General features: G+C 44.7%; 1 protein-coding gene across 2 annotated transcripts in view; it reads left to right on the forward strand.

Moving 5' to 3' along the window:
- Positions 1–16,988, forward strand: part of SEPTIN11 (septin 11) — a 106,667-nt gene that overhangs the window by 67,428 nt on the left and 22,251 nt on the right. For both annotated transcript variants that reach the window (XM_063135292.1, XM_063135291.1), the window contains exons 5-9: positions 458–619; positions 4,918–5,014; positions 5,712–5,880; positions 12,435–12,567; positions 13,109–13,296. In XM_063135292.1, the coding sequence (XP_062991362.1) occupies positions 458–619; positions 4,918–5,014; positions 5,712–5,880; positions 12,435–12,567; positions 13,109–13,296 (749 nt within the window). The remainder of the gene's footprint in view (positions 1–457; positions 620–4,917; positions 5,015–5,711; positions 5,881–12,434; positions 12,568–13,108; positions 13,297–16,988) is intronic.

The following is a 16,988-nucleotide window of genomic DNA, read 5'->3' on the forward strand; positions in this document are numbered from 1 at the left end:
AAGAACTTTTTCAAAGAGTGCACAGTTCAGCTATGGAATTCACTTCCACAAGATGTAGTGAGGGCCACGAATTTGGATGGCTTTAAAAGGGGGTTAGATAAATTCCTGGAGGAGAAGACTATCAATGGCTCCTAGTCCTAATGGCTGTGTGCTACCTACAGTGTCAGAGGCAGCAAGCCTATGTACACCAGTAGGTGGGAAACATGAACAGGAGGGTGCCGTTGCACTCAGTTCCTGCTTGTGAGTTTCCCACAGGCGGCTGGTTGGCCACTGTGGGAACAGAATGCTGGACTAGATGGACCCTTGGTTTGATCCAGCAGGGCTCTTGTTATAATCTTATGAATGCAATCCAAACTCCTTGGTCTCTCCTGTTTGCGCTTGGAGAAGGCTGTAATTTCTCCTCCCCTATCACAAGCCACCAATACAGTATGATGACTATGTTGTGTTTACCTTGCAGGTGAACATTATCCCCATAATTGCTAAAGCTGACACCATTGCGAAAAACGAGCTGCATAAATTCAAGAGCAAAATCATGAGTGAGCTGGTCAGCAACGGGGTCCAGATCTACCAGTTCCCGACAGACGAAGAGACAGTGGCTGAGATTAATGCTACTATGAGTGTAAGTCTTATTTCCTTAGGTCCGGACATCCATGCCCTTGGAAGTGGCTGCACTGTGTCACTTCTTGGCTTTCCGATTAAAACCATAACATGCAACAGATCAAAACATATAAAAGTTTAAAAATACCACCTAAGACGAAAATAAACCTGACAGTTACAGCCCAGGGAAATGTGCTTATAAGAGCAGCCACAGTTTGTCTGGGTTTGGATGACGTGACAAGCTGTGGTTGGTCTGGAATGGAAGTCAAAGCGTCGGAGCTCCTCGCAGCCACGCTAGAGGAGCTGGTGCACAAACCATCTGGGCTCATTTCCATAGTAGGGGAGGGCCCGTAGCTCAGCGATAGAGCACCTGTTTTGCATACAGAAGGTCCTGAGTTCAATCCCAGGCATCTCCAGGTAGGGCTTGGAAAGAATCCTGCTGGAGAGGTTCTGCCAGTCAGTGTCAACAATACTGGACTAGATGGGCCAATGGTCTGATAAGGCAGGTTCCTATGTTGAACTGCACAAAAGCTGGGAAGCCACCCAACTATCAATGGTTGGAGGAAATGGGGTGGGCCAAGGAAAGAGAGCGTGACCTTCTGGGCTGGATTGGTACCCCAGGAGGGACAGATTTGTCCTCAGGGCCTGAGGTTTTGCACACCCCTGTTGTAAAGAGATAACTAAGACGTGTTTGGGATTGTTCCGGGTCCATCATGTTTGATCATTGTGTGGAGTGGAAGCTGAACCAGTGTTGGCCCTCTCAAAGAGAGAGACAGACAGACAGAGGGGAGAGGAATCCATTGTTTGTTACTCTGACCACAGGAATATCATAGCTGCGACTGTCCCACGCCCTGTACCCACGAGTCTCCACCCATCTGCCCAGTTCTTGGCCCAGCCCCCGAAACTCTGCATGGCCTCTGGTCTTTGTCCAAAATGCAAACCAGCCCATCAGAATTGCACACAGTGTAATGAAAACACCACCTGGACGGCTCCCGGGAGACAGAAACGCAGACCTAGCTTCCTCTTGGCTTTGGCTCTCACTTCGAAACACATAATATCCCGGATGGGGAAGGAACCCAAGTGCATCTTTCATGGCTGAGCGGGCTGGGCGAGAAGGCGCTTCTTTTTTTAGGCAGAAGTTCAGTTGCTGTTTACTGGTAAATTCCAAAAGCTCCAAAGTGGTTTTGTGGTTTTGGTTTGAAGCTTAGGAAATGCAGATGGAAATGAAGTGTTCTGTTCTTGCCAGGCCAGAGGCTCTCTCTCTCTCTCTCTCTCTCTCTCTCTCTCTCTCTCTGCGTGCGTGCGTGCGTGCGTGCGTGCAAGCAAGCAAAAGGCCTCCGTTAGGAGCTGTTGGGCCAAATCTGGCCACCTGAGGGGAACTACCTACACAGCTCTTTGCAAACTCCAGGGTCAAAAGTGGGGAGGGTGAAATGGCAGTGGCAATGGGATGTGACAGCAAACCGGGGGGAAGGGGTTCAGGGGAGCTGTGGCCTGCCATCCCATACTCTCTTCTCAGAGTGGCCTTCCAGCGAAATGTCCTGTGTGACATACAAACCTCTGCTTCTGTATCTGAAATGAACCTATGACCCTGTTCAGACAACACGCTAAGCCACGGTTAGGCCGCTAACCGTTTTGCAGCAAATGGTTTGTGAGCCTGTTTAAACCATGGTTATGTAGCCACCATGGTTAGGAATGGTTCACATAACATGCTAAGCCATAATGTTTAGCTCAAAATGCTTAACCACCGCGGCTTAGCATGTCGTCTGAAGAGGGTCATTATGGCTTAGCATGTCATGTGAACCATTCCTAACCATGGTGGCTACATAAACATGGTTTAAACATACTCACCAACTGTTTGCTGCCAAAGCCTCCTCCCATATGTACCTGCCCGGACGGACCCTAAGGTCATCCTCAGGGGTCCTTTTCCGCGAACCCCTGCCAAAGGAAGTGAGGCAGGTGGCTACCAGGTGGAGGGCCTTTTCTGCTGTGGCACCCCGGCTGTGGAATGAGCTCCCTAAGGAAGTTTGCTTGGCACCTACATTATATTCTTTTAGATATTCTCCCAGTATTTTAAGTCTATAAATTAATTTGAACTTGCTGTTTTAAATTTGTATTTTAAATTTGTATTTTTGCATTGCTGCTGTTTTTATCTTGGTTGTGCTTTTATATTGTATTTTATATTATGGTTTTATACTGTTTGTTTTATACTTGAATTGTCTTAATTTTGTAAACCGCCCAGAGAGCTTCGGCTATTGGGCGGTATAGAAATGCAATAAATAAATAAATAAATAAAGGGTTAGTGACCTAACTATGGCTTGGTGTGTTGTTTGAACAGGCCCTTTGATTCATTTCAGACATCACACTAAATCATGGTTTGCACTAACCTTACTTTAAATTGTGATTTAAAGCTGCGTTTCTGCTTCCTTTTTCTAGCACTGCCGATTCTCTAGTGCCGCTCCCTCCTGAAGCAGAGGTGTGGCTTTGACTTGACAAGCCACACAGTTAGATATTGTGCCAAACCATAATGTCTTTACCACTGAGAATAAGAGTAGAGGTGTTTTCCTTTTACCATTGGGTGGGTGCGGGCATTCATACGTATGGGAGTCCCGGCTTCTCCTATCACCACTAATATGACTGCTGCTATATTTTTCAAATTAATATTGCCGACGTTTTTGGAATGAGTGTCTATGAATCCTCCCTCCAAAGGTTACGTTGGCTGGCCCGTTTGCAAGCCTTGGAATGTAGACAGGCTGCCTGCCTCTTTTTATTACGTCCCCCTTTCCTTCCTCCTTTAGTCAAAGCTAATAAAACAGGGTGGAGAGTTGGTAGAACCTTGACTTCCTTCCATTCATCCTGCCCTACTCCCTAGGAAACGTCAGTGCTTGCTCTTGCTATGGACCATCAGTATTTAAATTGCACAAGTGTATACATACGGAACAAGGAAGAAGCAGGCTATGGGTACGGAGCTGCCTGAGTCATACCATACTCCCATGACCGCTCATTTCCCAGGGCAATTTATAACTCTGTCAGTCCCTTCATTACTCTCATGCCAGGAGACACTTCTGCTCAGTTCTCCAAGAAGGAATATTCTTCTACCTATTGTGTATTCCTGAGGGAGGAGTGTCCTTGGGCCCCATTTGGTGCTGTTTGTGATTTTTTAAATGAGGAATTGATAATCTACTCTGCATATCCGTGAAAAATGTAATGGGTAAATGGTTAGCAAGTGACTCTCATCCAGAGTTACAGAACACATGGCTCTGATAATATTTCCAGTACATGGGTCTGGTTGTGGGAAAGACTCATGGACTAACTGTATATGCTCTGAAGTTAAAAGTGTGTGGCCATTAAAAAACAGAAGTTACAGAATTCCTTTGGGGATGATAATAGTTTCTGCCATAAACATTAAATGCAAAAAACCCCACCTTTGTATATTCTTAAGTTCTTCCTCCCTCGGTCCTCCCGATGGTATCCCATCAGCCATTGCTGCAAAACCCCAGTCCTGGCCGCTCTCCTAGTGCAGCACTTGCTCCTTTCGCCGCTCTTGCCAGAGAACTCTGTAGCCAGTGGGAAAAGTCAATTCAACACAATGGAAAACTCCACAGAGCCCTCCACACAACACAGGAACAATCCTCTGCACAACATTGATATTCTACGTGGAGTGTTTTCCCAAAAAAATCTCCACCGTTGCATGGAGCTTTCCTGGCAGACAAAACATTTCTGAACGGTGGTATAAAATCTCCACTGTGGAGTTCTAAAACCACCATTGAGAAACATATTGTATGAACGGAGTCTGTATGTATGCCGCAGTGCCTCAGGAGCATGGAATATAGAATTGTACTCAAGATTCAACTACCCGAGAATCTCAGTTTTCGCTTTTAAAAAGATGGACTGAAAGCGTGCATGTGTAAAATGCCTGTTGAAATGTCAGACGTGAGAGAAGGGGCTGAATAAAATTTCCATTGGATAGGGACGTGCCTTCAGTGCTCTGCTTAGTTCCTTATCCCTTCCCATGTCAAGCACGTGAAATATCATGGGTAGTGAGCTATAATGACTGCCTCCAAATATCATTGCATAATGCAAGTGCTAATGAATTCCTGGGGAAGGGGGACTGTTTTGATCTAAAGCTTGCTGTCATTGAATTTCCCCTCTTCAAAGACATCGACTGCATTCCAGAGACACATGAATAACTTTAAATCAGCAAAAGCGAACACAGTTGCCATTAAAGAGTGTTCTTTTTCTCCTCCCCCACTTTTTTTTAAAAAAAAGTCTGGCAAAACAACAGACGACATCCATGATCTTTCTTTGTCTCTTGCATTGTAGGTCCACCTCCCATTCGCTGTTGTTGGCAGCACCGAAGAAGTGAAGATTGGGAATAAAATGGCCAAGGCCAGGCAATACCCCTGGGGAGTTGTACAGGGTATGTCCATGGGAGACAAATCTGCTTGTTCAGCTTTTCGTACCAGTGCAAAGAAAAGGTTCAGTTTAGTGAAATGGGGGTGATACATAGATGCTATAAGACCTGTTCCTTTAGCAGCAGGGGGGAAAAGTGAGGAGCGTTAGGATGGTGACTAGGACACAAACATGCACATGCACATGCACATGCAGTCACATGCACTGAAGAACTTGCGTGCATCCTGTGGCATTTTTCATCCTTTCTCCCAACCACCAATTGCTTTCAAAACTCCGTTCAGTTTTCAAAAGTAGTTATTTGTGCTGTGTGTGCAGCTGCTGTTCTAAAACGTGAGTTTTGACCTTCAAAAGTGCATGGTATTAGTGGTCCTTTAGATCCTAGTGCATAACTCTGATAAGTGCTAACGGACACATGGAGGTCATGCGTGTGGCTGGCGCTGATACTGGAGGTAAGACGCAGCCATCAGGACTAGTAGCCATTGGCAGACTTATCCTCCATGAATTTGTCTAATCCCATTTTAAAGACGTCTATGTTGGTGGCCATCGCTGTACGTAGCGAATCCTATAGCTGAACGCTTTGGGCTTTCATGTGCGGAATTTTTTTCTGGAGTTTTGGAGCAGGGTAGATTTCCTTCAGATTCTTGATTTACAATTTTGATGGCCCCTCCCTCTTCTGCATCCTCACCCCCCCCTTTATTTTGTAGTTGAAAATGAAAACCATTGTGACTTCGTAAAGTTGCGCGAAATGCTGATAAGGGTGAACATGGAGGACCTGAGGGAGCAGACTCACAGCCGACATTATGAACTCTACCGCCGCTGCAAGCTTGAAGAGATGGGATTCAAAGACACAGACCCTGACAGCAAACCATTCAGGTAAGATGGGGGTAGGTAAACTGCCAAGCCAACAAGGAAATCTCAGAGCATTGCTGGCGCAGATGCATAAAATAATGGGTCTGTTCAGGCAACACGCTAAGCCAAAGTTAGGCCACTATCCCATTTGCAGCAAATGGTTAGTGAGCACATTTAAACCACGGATATGTAGCCACCATGGTTCGGAATGGTTCACATGACATGCTAAGCCATGTTTAACTCAAAATACTTAACCATCGTGGCAATTATGTCATCTGAACAGGGCTGATGTCTTGTAAGGATTTCAGAGCTGATGTATCATGGTGGCTAAGAGATTGAGATAAGAACACCCCCGTTTTGAATGTTGCCGTTTCAAGAATTTAATTGGACATTAAGCTCATTAGGTGGCCTTAGACAAAGTGATCCCATCTGGAACAATAATACTGGCCTACCTTTTAAGTTTGTTGTGAAGATAAAGAACGCAAAACACTTTGAAGGCTTGAAAACCTTCTTCTTCTTAAGCTTTCACGCTTTGTCTGGGTCTGCGAATAGAGAAACTGAGTGAGACTGTAGCTCAGAGATGTTCTTAATGGAGGCCAGTGATTAGTACTAGGTGGCATTCATTTAGTCCTCTGCATAGCCAGGGCTTGGTGGGTTTTGTGCAGTTCCTAGCTGTCCCAAGCAGCAATGGAATTGGCTGCCTGGGATGGAGGTTTGCTGAGAAACTTGGTATTCTCTTTTTAAATCTCTTTCTCTCACACACACACGACTGTTCACGAATAGCACAATCTGTTTCCAAGGTTCCAGTTTTACATGTGATTGATTGCAGTAACTGAGAGAGGGATTCAGGGAATGATAGGAAGATTATGGATAGCTTTTCGAATTGTTACATAACAAGGTATAGCCTGCTTTTCAGACAAGATTGGCTCCCAAAGTACTTTACAGTTAAATCCACACTAAGGTACAATATATTTAATGATATGTAGGTGTATTTATGGAACAATCTTTTCTTTTTTGGGGGGGGGTAGTCATAACAGTCCAGGTTTCAGGCTCTCCCCCCCCCCCTTAGCAAAGGAGTAGAACGACTCTGGGGCTGGTTGATGATAAAGATGTCAACCCATAGAATCGCCCCTTGCATTGATCTGCTATGTAGGCTCCCTGAACACTGGAAATTATTCTCAGCATGTTGTAGCTTCTGAGAACTCACAAAACAGTACTCGTATCTTTTAAAATTTATCAACTCAGCTGTAAAGAGAAAGCAGCTGAGATATGCAAGGTGGTGAACTCTGCACCAGAGATCAAATTCTGTGCTTGCTTGGCAATTCCAGAGATGCAAGGAATGTATACAGTCCTCATTATATTTGATTAGCTCTGTGTGTGTGTGTGTGTGTGTGTGTGTGTGTGTGTGTGTGACAGCATTGCAAAGAATTCTGCAAAAATCATTAGGTTATAAAGTATCAAAGCCTTTCCTCAGACTATGGAAAAAAGACTAAATTTGGTGAAGAGTTATAAAGAAAAACTCCAAGCAGCCTGTAGATTCTACCTATAGCTTGTTTTTGAAGGTAAAGGGAAATGTACTATGTTAAACGTACTACTTTCTGTCAATAAGATTTTTATCCAAGTCTGCCCTCACTCCCCACAAAGTTGGTTGTTGTTAATTTACTAGTCTGCCAGCATACGGATGAGACAGAGATAATAATCTTTTCGTTTACAAAAAGGTTCTGTGCCTGGTCGGCTATAGGCGATGCTTACTTTTTTAAAAAAAAAATTATTGATTAACAATACATTAATACAATACTACAATATTCACAACACAAAACAACAACAAAAAAATAAAAAATACATGATAAAATCTTATTTATCCTTATAACATATCTAATTAATATTTTACAACATTACATAACATATAGTGCACACACCCCCACCCTGGGATCTATTCCTGTTTCCAAAATCTCATTGATTCTTCTGGAGGTGGTCTTCCACTTCCCCTAGATAATACATATTCTAGGAATTGATTCCAAATTCCCTCAAAATCATTTGTTTTTGTTAATAGGTGATGCTTACTAAACAACAGGCAACAGGGCAAGTGGCTATTTATTTATTACATTTATATACCGCCCCATAGCTGACGCTCTCTGAGCGGTTTACAACAGTTAAAAACAGTGAGCATTAAAAAGTATACAAAAATTTAAAACCATCAAAAACATAAAAACTACAGTATAAAAACAACGGCATCCATTTTAAAACAACATCTCTTGTTGTTGAGTCAACATCTCTTTTCTCAAGGTATAAGACAGCTTTGATTTGTCCCCTTCATCTCCACCAGACCCCATTTTTAAACAACTTATCTGTTGGATTATGCAAGTGGAGGAGTTAAGTGTTTGTATAAAATGTTGGGTCCCTTTTCTCCTGAACATGATGACTTACCGGCTTGGTCTGCTGAAGCAGAGCTTGGTGTCCTTTGCCAGTGTTGTGCACTAAGCAAGTGACAGATGGTGTTGGGTTCTCATTCCCCACCTACCTTCTCCTGGTTTTCCCCCTCGTCCATGTGGCTGAGCAGGTTCTCTTCAGTGCCTGCCAAGCTTAATTTGGCGATCCTGGTCTGGAGCCAAAAGCCTGGTTCCTGTTGAACTGCTGCTGAATCAGCCGGTGTCTGATCAGTTTCTTACAGGCATCGTATTTTTCAACACTTCTCCCATAATGAAGGTTGCTATGTTCTTTAATTGGGCAAAGGAGCATTCTGGGAATGCAAATGTTTCCTGGGATTGCAAATGGATTCGTTTGCTGGCATAGAGAGCTAGAGGCAGGTATGTCGCTATAAACAAAACTTTTCCGGCTGGCAGTTGCAGTCAGAGCTGGTCCAAGACATGTTTCTGCCTGAGGCAAAGGACAAGATGGCGCCCCCTCCATGTACAAAAGCGGACTGGACTGGCAGTTGAATCTTTCCTCAACACTGGCATTGGGACAGCATTTTCTACCACACCAAAAGGCAGCTTATGGGCCTAGGGCAGGCCATGTGGCTCACGGCTCTGTCTCCCAGCACTTTGCTGCCACCTCCCAACATCTGTTGCCTGAGGCGATTACCTCACTTTGTCTAATGCTAGGGCTGGCCCTGGTTGCAGTCCAACACATCTGGAAGGCACCAGGATGGGGAAGGCTGTTATAACACACACACACACACACAGAACATTTTAGTTTCCTGTCTGGAAATTCAGCTTTTTCGCCCTCTTGACTTCTGTGGGATTACTTCAACATTGAGGGCACATTGGGGCCCACGGCAAAGGGAAACAAGGTTGCCTTGGAGCAATGGGACTCTGAGCTAACTGGCTTAATTTCATCCAGGGATTTTTCCCCAGTGACAGCCATGGCCAAGTAGAAAAGCTTTACTTTATTCTTTCTCTGACATTAGCACCCGTTGCTATGTTAGATGTTCTCTGGAGGCAACAATTGTGGATATTGGTTTGTATGACTCACAAGAAACACAATGCATTGTCGGACTAGGAGCAAGATGAGTAGTGCTTGGACATTATTCCCCTCTAGTCTCTGGCACATGTGCCCCTTATAGGCCCCTTCCAACTCTACAGAACAGTAGAGTTGGAAGGGGCCTATAAGGCCATTGAATCCAATCCCCCTGCTCAATCCACCTTAAAGCATCCAAGACAGATGTTTGTCCAGCTGCCTCTTGAATGCCTCTAGTGTGGGAGAGCCCACAACTTCCGTGGGTAATTGCTTCCATTGTCGTACTGCTCTATGATGTCCAGCTTCCTGTAACTTGAGCCCATGATTCCTTGTCCTACACTCTGGGATGATTGAGAAAAGATCCAGACCCGCCTCTGTGCGACAACCTTTCAAGTACCTGAAGAGTGTCCCCGCCCCTTTTGCCTTTGCCCCGCCCACCACTGGATGCACCCACAAAGAGCTTTTCCAGAATGGAATTTGGCACCCGGGCTGAAAGAAGTTTAACATCCCTGGGGATAGAACCTAAAATAGTAGCGGGGTTTTGCCCAAAGAGATGACAGTTTCTGAAGAGGCAATGGAGAAAGCGAGGAGATAACAAGAAGTCATAGATTCGGATTTGTTCTTCTTGTTCCATTGTGCAAGTCAGCAAATAGAGATATCTCTCTCCCCCATTCTCCCTGTGAATGAACTGCAGGCGGTTAGTCATTTCAGACCAGCTTGGACTCTTCAGCAGGACTCTTTAGCTGACAGGGAGCAGTAAGCATTCTGTAAACTCCCAAACCAAGCTGGATAAGAAACCATTTCCTCTACGAAGGACGTGGCAAATAAGGAGCAACAGAAACTAGATGCTTCCTCAGTATCAAGAAAACTTAAGCAAACTCCTTAGCGAGTCTGGGATATGGTTGTCAGAAAGGGGTGGTTGCTTGTGATACTCTGAGTGGCTGGCTGGGCGGTGCTGGGAATTGTGTTGGAAGGGCACCAGATTGGGAAAGAAAAGCAAAAACTGAGGCAGTGTCAGGAGGCAGCACAGAGAACGTTTCTTGACTCAGTCTGTTAAGGAGGGAAGGATATCAAGGGGAAAGGGAGTTTTTTTCACCACAGAGAAACAGCGATATTGGGCCTTGTTTGCTTCTACCTTGCTTTGTATTCCTTTTAATGAATTGTGGAACCCATGCTGAGGTGGACTTACTGGTACCTCCATCTGCTTGGAAGTAAATGTAGCTGGGGTGGACATCTATCTGTCTACCCATCCCTCCATCCATTCCTTATCCTAGGGTGACCATAGGAAGAGGAGAACAGGGTTCCTGTATCTTTAACAGTTGCATAGAAAAGGGAATTTCAGCTGGTGTCATTTGTATATATGGAGAACCTAGTGAAATTCCCTCTTCATCACAACAGTTAAAGCTGCAGGAGCTATACTAGAGTGACCAGATTGAAAAGAGGGCAGGGCACCTGTAACTTTAACTGTTGTGATGAAGAGGAAATTTCAACAAGTTCCCCATATATACAAATAACACCTGATGAAATTCCCTTTCCAATACAACTGTTAAAGATACAGGAGTCCTGTCCTCCTTTTCATAGGGTCACCCTACTTATCCCGCCTAGAAACTCACAGCTCCATATATGGTGGCTCCAGGTTCAGTGCTTGGCACCACCAGTTAACAGGGGATGGAAAGGATAATCTGCCTGAGGCACTGCTGAGTTGCTCTTGCTAGACAGGATAAGCTGGGTTGGATGGACTCACTGTCCAGTTCTGTACAAGGCAGTTTCCTATATTCATGTCTGCATTTTCTCCTCGCAGTAACACTGCAAGGTATGTAACAGTTGAGTTAAAAGCAAAGGGTCACCCAGTGAGCATTGTGGCTGAGTAAGAGATTTGAATCCAGATGACTCAGACTTAGAGCTACACCACAGTGGGCCTGAAGAATTGGGCTGTTTTTAGTCTTAGCGTCCAGCCCCTGATAAATCAGTGCATGCCAGAATGTAAGAGAGAGTGTACGAGAGCACTTGTGTTGTGGTTATAATATCAAAGCCATTTCTACCAATACCAGTTGAATTCACTTCCTTGTAATGTGTGCATGCCAGGTGATACTTTCCCCTGACCTCCCCTGTATAGCTGTGATCATGACGGTGCTCCTCGTCACATGGTTGCTTATTCCAGGGCAAAATAAAAGGGGAAAGAGACTCTTATTATACTTGCAATTGCTTATGCAAACACATCAAAGTTTGAAATAAGCTTAATAGTTTGTCCATAGATGACTACCTTGAGAGTCCCTTGAACTGGAAGTAATATCTAGCAGTGCTTAAACATAGGACAAAATGAAGGTGGTACAATGGCAGCAGTAAACAAAACTTTAAACAGCTACTATGAACCGACACAACTGGAAAATGCTAGATAATAAAAATATTTAATTCCATTTAAAAAAATCTTGATGTATTTCAGGTGGAAAAACGCTTTATCTTTGGTCATTCATAAGTCACAAAATTAGGAAAAGTAGTTCACTATTCAATTTGGTGGTATGAAGATATGGGCCTAATTCAGATGTAACACTAAACCATAGTTCAACATTATGTGTGTGAGCCTGTTTCCTCCTGCCCTCTACTTCCCTATTGTGGCGAAGAGCAGGAGATTAAAAGCACCAGAAACTAGGGTTAGTTTTAAGTATGGTTTATCTAAACAAGCCAGAATCATAAACTGCAGTTTGAAGTTGTCTTTTTTGGACAAATCATAGTTAAAACTAACCAGTTTGTCCCAGTTTGAACGAAACAGCAAACTGTGATTAGTTGAAAATGGAAGTGGATTCTTCCAATCTCCACCTCTAAGACATGTCATGGGAAAAGAAGTTTAGGGTGCAACATTCTTATGCATGTCTGCATATGACTCCCTGGGAATTGTAGGAGTTTTTTCTGTCTAAACACACATAAGATTGTGCCCTAAGTAGTCCAAACACAGCCTTAATTGACTTAACAGGAGCTGTTGGTTTTAGTTTTGGTGTGTGTGTGTGTGTTATTATTCTACCGAAATTATTCACTCTTGGTGTTAACTTGAGGTTTGGCTTTCTTTTCCCACACCTGCTACCACCATCACATTTTCCTTGGGGCTGTGCTTTGATAACAAGTCTGCAAGAGACCTATGAAGCCAAGAGGAATGAATTCCTGGGTGAGCTCCAGAAAAAGGAAGAAGAAATGAGGCAAATGTTTGTCATGCGGGTGAAGGAGAAAGAAGCAGAGCTGAAAGAAGCTGAAAAGGATGTAAGTGGATCCTAGAAAGAAGGGCTGTAATTGGAGGTTTTGATTCGGAACCGAAGCAGAGGTCCCAAAGTGTTTTAGAAACACAAGCCAGGCTGTCAGCTTGATATTTAACACCTGGGCTCTTTTGGGAGAGACTGTTAGGCAGAGCCAAATCTGAATCTAGACCAGGGTCACTGAGGTCACTTGTTGGGAGTTTGAGCTTGTAGATTTAGCATGGGCAAGGGTTAGGTTATTGAGTTTAAAGAGGTAAGAGCTACTGCTCCACTAATAAGCAAGGCTAGGCCCCTAGTATTTATACTAGGCCCAGCCAATCCACAGGCTTTAAACTGATTGCCAATCAAAAGGGCTGATACTTCACATCTGTATTTCCTTCTGTGTCTGAAGAGGGTACGGAGGCCCAAGTGCACAAACTCACCCATAGCCACACGCCAGAAAGTTCCCACTTCAAGTTCGCCGAGTCCCTTCCCTCCTTTGACCCCTTGCTCTAGTTTTTGCATTAGAATGGTCTGTATGTAATTTCCGTACCCTTCTATCTGGGCAGCTTCATGAGAAGTTCGACCACCTAAAGCGGACTCACCAAGAGGAGAAGAAGAAGGTAGAGGACAAGAAGAAGGATCTTGAGGAAGAGCTGAACAACTTCCAGAAGAAGAAAGCAGCGGCCCAACTATTACAGTCACAGGGTCAACAGGCTGGCTCTCAACAAACCAAGAAAGACAAGGACAAGAAAAAGTAAGCCGTTGCCCCCCCAGGTTGAGTTCTGTGGGCTTCTGTTCCAGTGTGCTGTCTTCTGTTGCATGTCTGTATTTGCTTCTTCCCATTATCAGACTGGAAACTGGGCTTCCCTCCTCCACTTTTCCCCCCCTAAACCCAGACTGATTTTTTTTTTAAAAAAATATTTTTTTCCTAAGAGACAAAAGGGAGGGGAGGGGATATGACTTTGATTTTATTTTTTTATATGTAGGGTACCTAAATAATATTTTGCAAAGCTGACTAGTTTGTTCAAAGAAGCGAGAGAGCAATCGGAAGGCCGAGGAGACAGAAAGCGAGCCGTCCGGGAGTTGGCTGCACTGACTTCGCAGTAGTCATGGATCTCTGTTGCTGAAGCGAAACCCATAGCAGTCAAGCTCTCCCTGTCTTTCTCGCGGATGCTTTAAAAGTCTGTGCTTGTTGTGTAAAACCCAGGCCATGATGGGCGAATACAGATATGACATTACCTTGGGCATTCATTGGGAGAAAGGGCTAAGTATTGGGCCCCAGGATCATTCAGCTGGTTTCCCAAAGCCGAGTTTGGAGAATCCCCAAATTTGCCTCACCTGCAGCTAAGGAGGCACAGTGCAAATTACACATCAAAGACAGGAGCAGGGGAAGGGAGATCACGACCCTGGGGCCTAGTCCCTTAACTACATTTGATACCCAAGTTAATATTGCGTTCTTACCAGTCCAGAGGTATTTTCAGCGTGGATTGTGTTAGTGCCAAAAGCGAATATACAATAGTGGGTGTTATAGCTCGCAGTACTTTTAGTTATGTTGTGAACTTGCCTGTGCGGTGCCAATTCCATATCTTAAGCTAGCCAAAACAGCCAAATAATAGCCCTGGATGTGCTGCTATTGCATTATGACACCTACTGGAAAAATTCAACTTTCTGGCATCAGTGCAGTGAGACCGACCCAAGCAGTGAGACCTTTCCCACTGCTGGTTGCGGAAGGAGAGAAAAGTCTTAGTAAGCTCATCAGGCTGCCTGGCATTGTGAGGAATGGGAGTGCCATGCATTCACAGGGCTCCTGAGCGTCATGTGGATCTTACCCTTAGATGCAATAGAGCATCTAAGGGCAAGATGTTTCCCCCACTTAACCGTGGCCTTTTAGAAAACATTTGGACCATTGTTGCACACTCTCGGTCTTACCAAAAGAGAAAAACATTGCTGGCATGGCCTTGGTCTCTTAATAGGTATCCAGGCGTCTACAGCAAAACTGCTAAACCCTTCTTTTATCTTCATTGTTCTCTGGACCTACTCATTCTGGTGGCTGCCTGGTCTTCGGTCAGTTTCCTTACGATTCTGCACATGGGTATATGGTACTGCATGTACAGCACCCTAAGGAGACATGGCCGCCATGATTGGGCTACAAGTGGCCACTCGGCTCACCAAATATGTGGGATAGGATGATGGGCCTTGCACAGCCTTGCTTGCCACCAAAGAATTTGCCCATTTGTTCAGGGGCTGCCCTGTTACATTTTTGTGACATTGAGGACTCATGCAAGCCACTGCCAAGGTCTCAGTGGTATTGAAAAGGGTGAATTACAAAGGAAAAATCCAACTGAACATCGCGTTGAGGGCCCTGGTAGAGAGAAAAGTGATTTATAAATGCTCTAAATAAATAAATAGGTATACATATGCTTGCCTTTTGCATGCTACCTTTTTAAACACGTTGCAATCATGACAGTGACTTGAAGGAGCAATCTCCTATCATAAGAATGTAATGTGGGACATGGACCTTAAAAAGGTACCTATTTTGTACCAAAAGACATTGCTCTCTTCAGCAATGGTTGCTGGCAAACAGGAAGTGTAACAGGTAGCACCTAATTGAACAGGTACAGTTTGTTGCAGAGTTTAGAGCCAACATTACCCGATTGATGCAATGGTCCTTATCTTCCATGCTGTTGCTGATAGTCATCTGGGCTAACAGAGGTTGTGATGGGGTTCCCTCCCCTGCACATGTCTGTCAGTACGTCATCGTTGCTCTGGGTCAGAGACCCATTACTCACAGAATGTTTGGTGTGGAGAATTCTTTTAGCTACACGTCTGGCAAGAGAAGTTGATCCATCTTTATATCTATCCCTTCCTTCCTTAGTAGTCTTGAATACTGGCTAAGCTTGGTTCCTGCTGTAACTAAAACAAAGGAGTCATGTGGCACCTTCAAGGCTAACAGTTTTTGGGGTGGGGGGCATAAGCTTTCAGAAGCTCACTTTATCAGGTGTATAATACCTCACTGGGCATGTCTAGACCAGTGTTTATCCCGGGGATCGTCCCAGGATCATCCCTGTGCATCCACATGACGCACAGGGGATCCTGGGAGCAGGGAGGGATGATCACTCTATTTCCCCGGGATAACTGGGACCACTCGTAGCCCAATTTTTCCCACGGGAGGTGTGTGGACACCTGTCCCTGCTTTGTACCACCTCCTCGCAAATAACGCGAGGAGGTGGGAACCGGGCACGGAGCTCTTCATTGGGGCTGGGGTGGGGGTGGGGAGAGCGGGAGCATGTGCACTCATCTTCTGTAAAAAAAGAAAGAAAAGAAAATGGCGGGCGTGACATCTCTCCTTCCTCCCAGGATGTCGCACTTGCATATGGACAAAGGGGAGGATCTCACGAGCAGAATATCGTGAGATCCTCCCCCCTCCCTCCCCTGGCCTAGACATGCCCACTATATAGCCATATAGGCCCTTTCTACGCCTAAGGGTTATCCCAGGCAAATGGAGGGGTCGTCCCTTCCTGCTCCCGGGATCCCCTGCGTGTCATTTGGATGCACAGGAACGATCCCGGGATGATCCTGGGGGAAAAGGCAGGTGTAGAAACGGCCATAGAAGGGAGCAACAAAGGCTGTAAAACAGTGAGGCCAAATTTCACGAAATGCAAGGGATATAGCAGTAAATCTGCGATGTTTCTATGAAATACAGATATGTGCAAACTTATGCGTCTGTTGAAGTGGGCTCCAGCTTATGAAACTTCATGTTGCGAGAGGTACTCAACTTTAGGTTGAAGAGGTCTATCTTCAGATTCTGTGTTGTTTTTGCTAGAGCAGTCTAAGGACGCAATCACATGCATGTTTTGACAGGAAAAAAAAGTCCTACAACTCCCAGCATTCCCCACTGGCTGGGGAATGCTGGGAGTTGTAGGACTTTTTCCCTCTCAAAACATGCATAGGATTTCACTCTAATATGGCTGTCCTTCTGCTATGATTAAAGTTCGAATTTGTATTTTGCAAAAGGAGCAGGGTGTGATCCGTAATGATAGCTTTTGTGTCTGGCCGTGCTTCCCTCAGGGAAAAACAGGCAAACCAATATGTAGATTTTTAAATTATTTTTAAACGAAGGATTCTTTGAAAGAGTAACTATTTTTGATGAAGCTGCCTTTACATGGAAGAAACACTATTTTTTTATTTTACTTTTTGCTAGTAAAACTGTATCTCTTCTTAACATCCATGACAGCGATTGCTTGACCTAGCTGAGGAGGTCCATCTTCAGCCTCGGTCAAATGTGCAAATAAAAGCTTCAGTACTGGAGGAGGTTTCAGCCTGAAAAATGTTGACCCAACATTGCACATTTCCAGTATGCACTAGCTCATTTCACTTGGGTCCTTTTTCGGCCTGTTCACAATACCCCTTTTATTGTGGGGTCGTGAAGGAGCATGGATGCCATCC

Source organism: Elgaria multicarinata, chromosome 10 (assembly GCF_023053635.1).
Source record: "Elgaria multicarinata webbii isolate HBS135686 ecotype San Diego chromosome 10, rElgMul1.1.pri, whole genome shotgun sequence".
Classification (NCBI taxonomy): domain Eukaryota; kingdom Metazoa; phylum Chordata; class Lepidosauria; order Squamata; family Anguidae; genus Elgaria; species Elgaria multicarinata.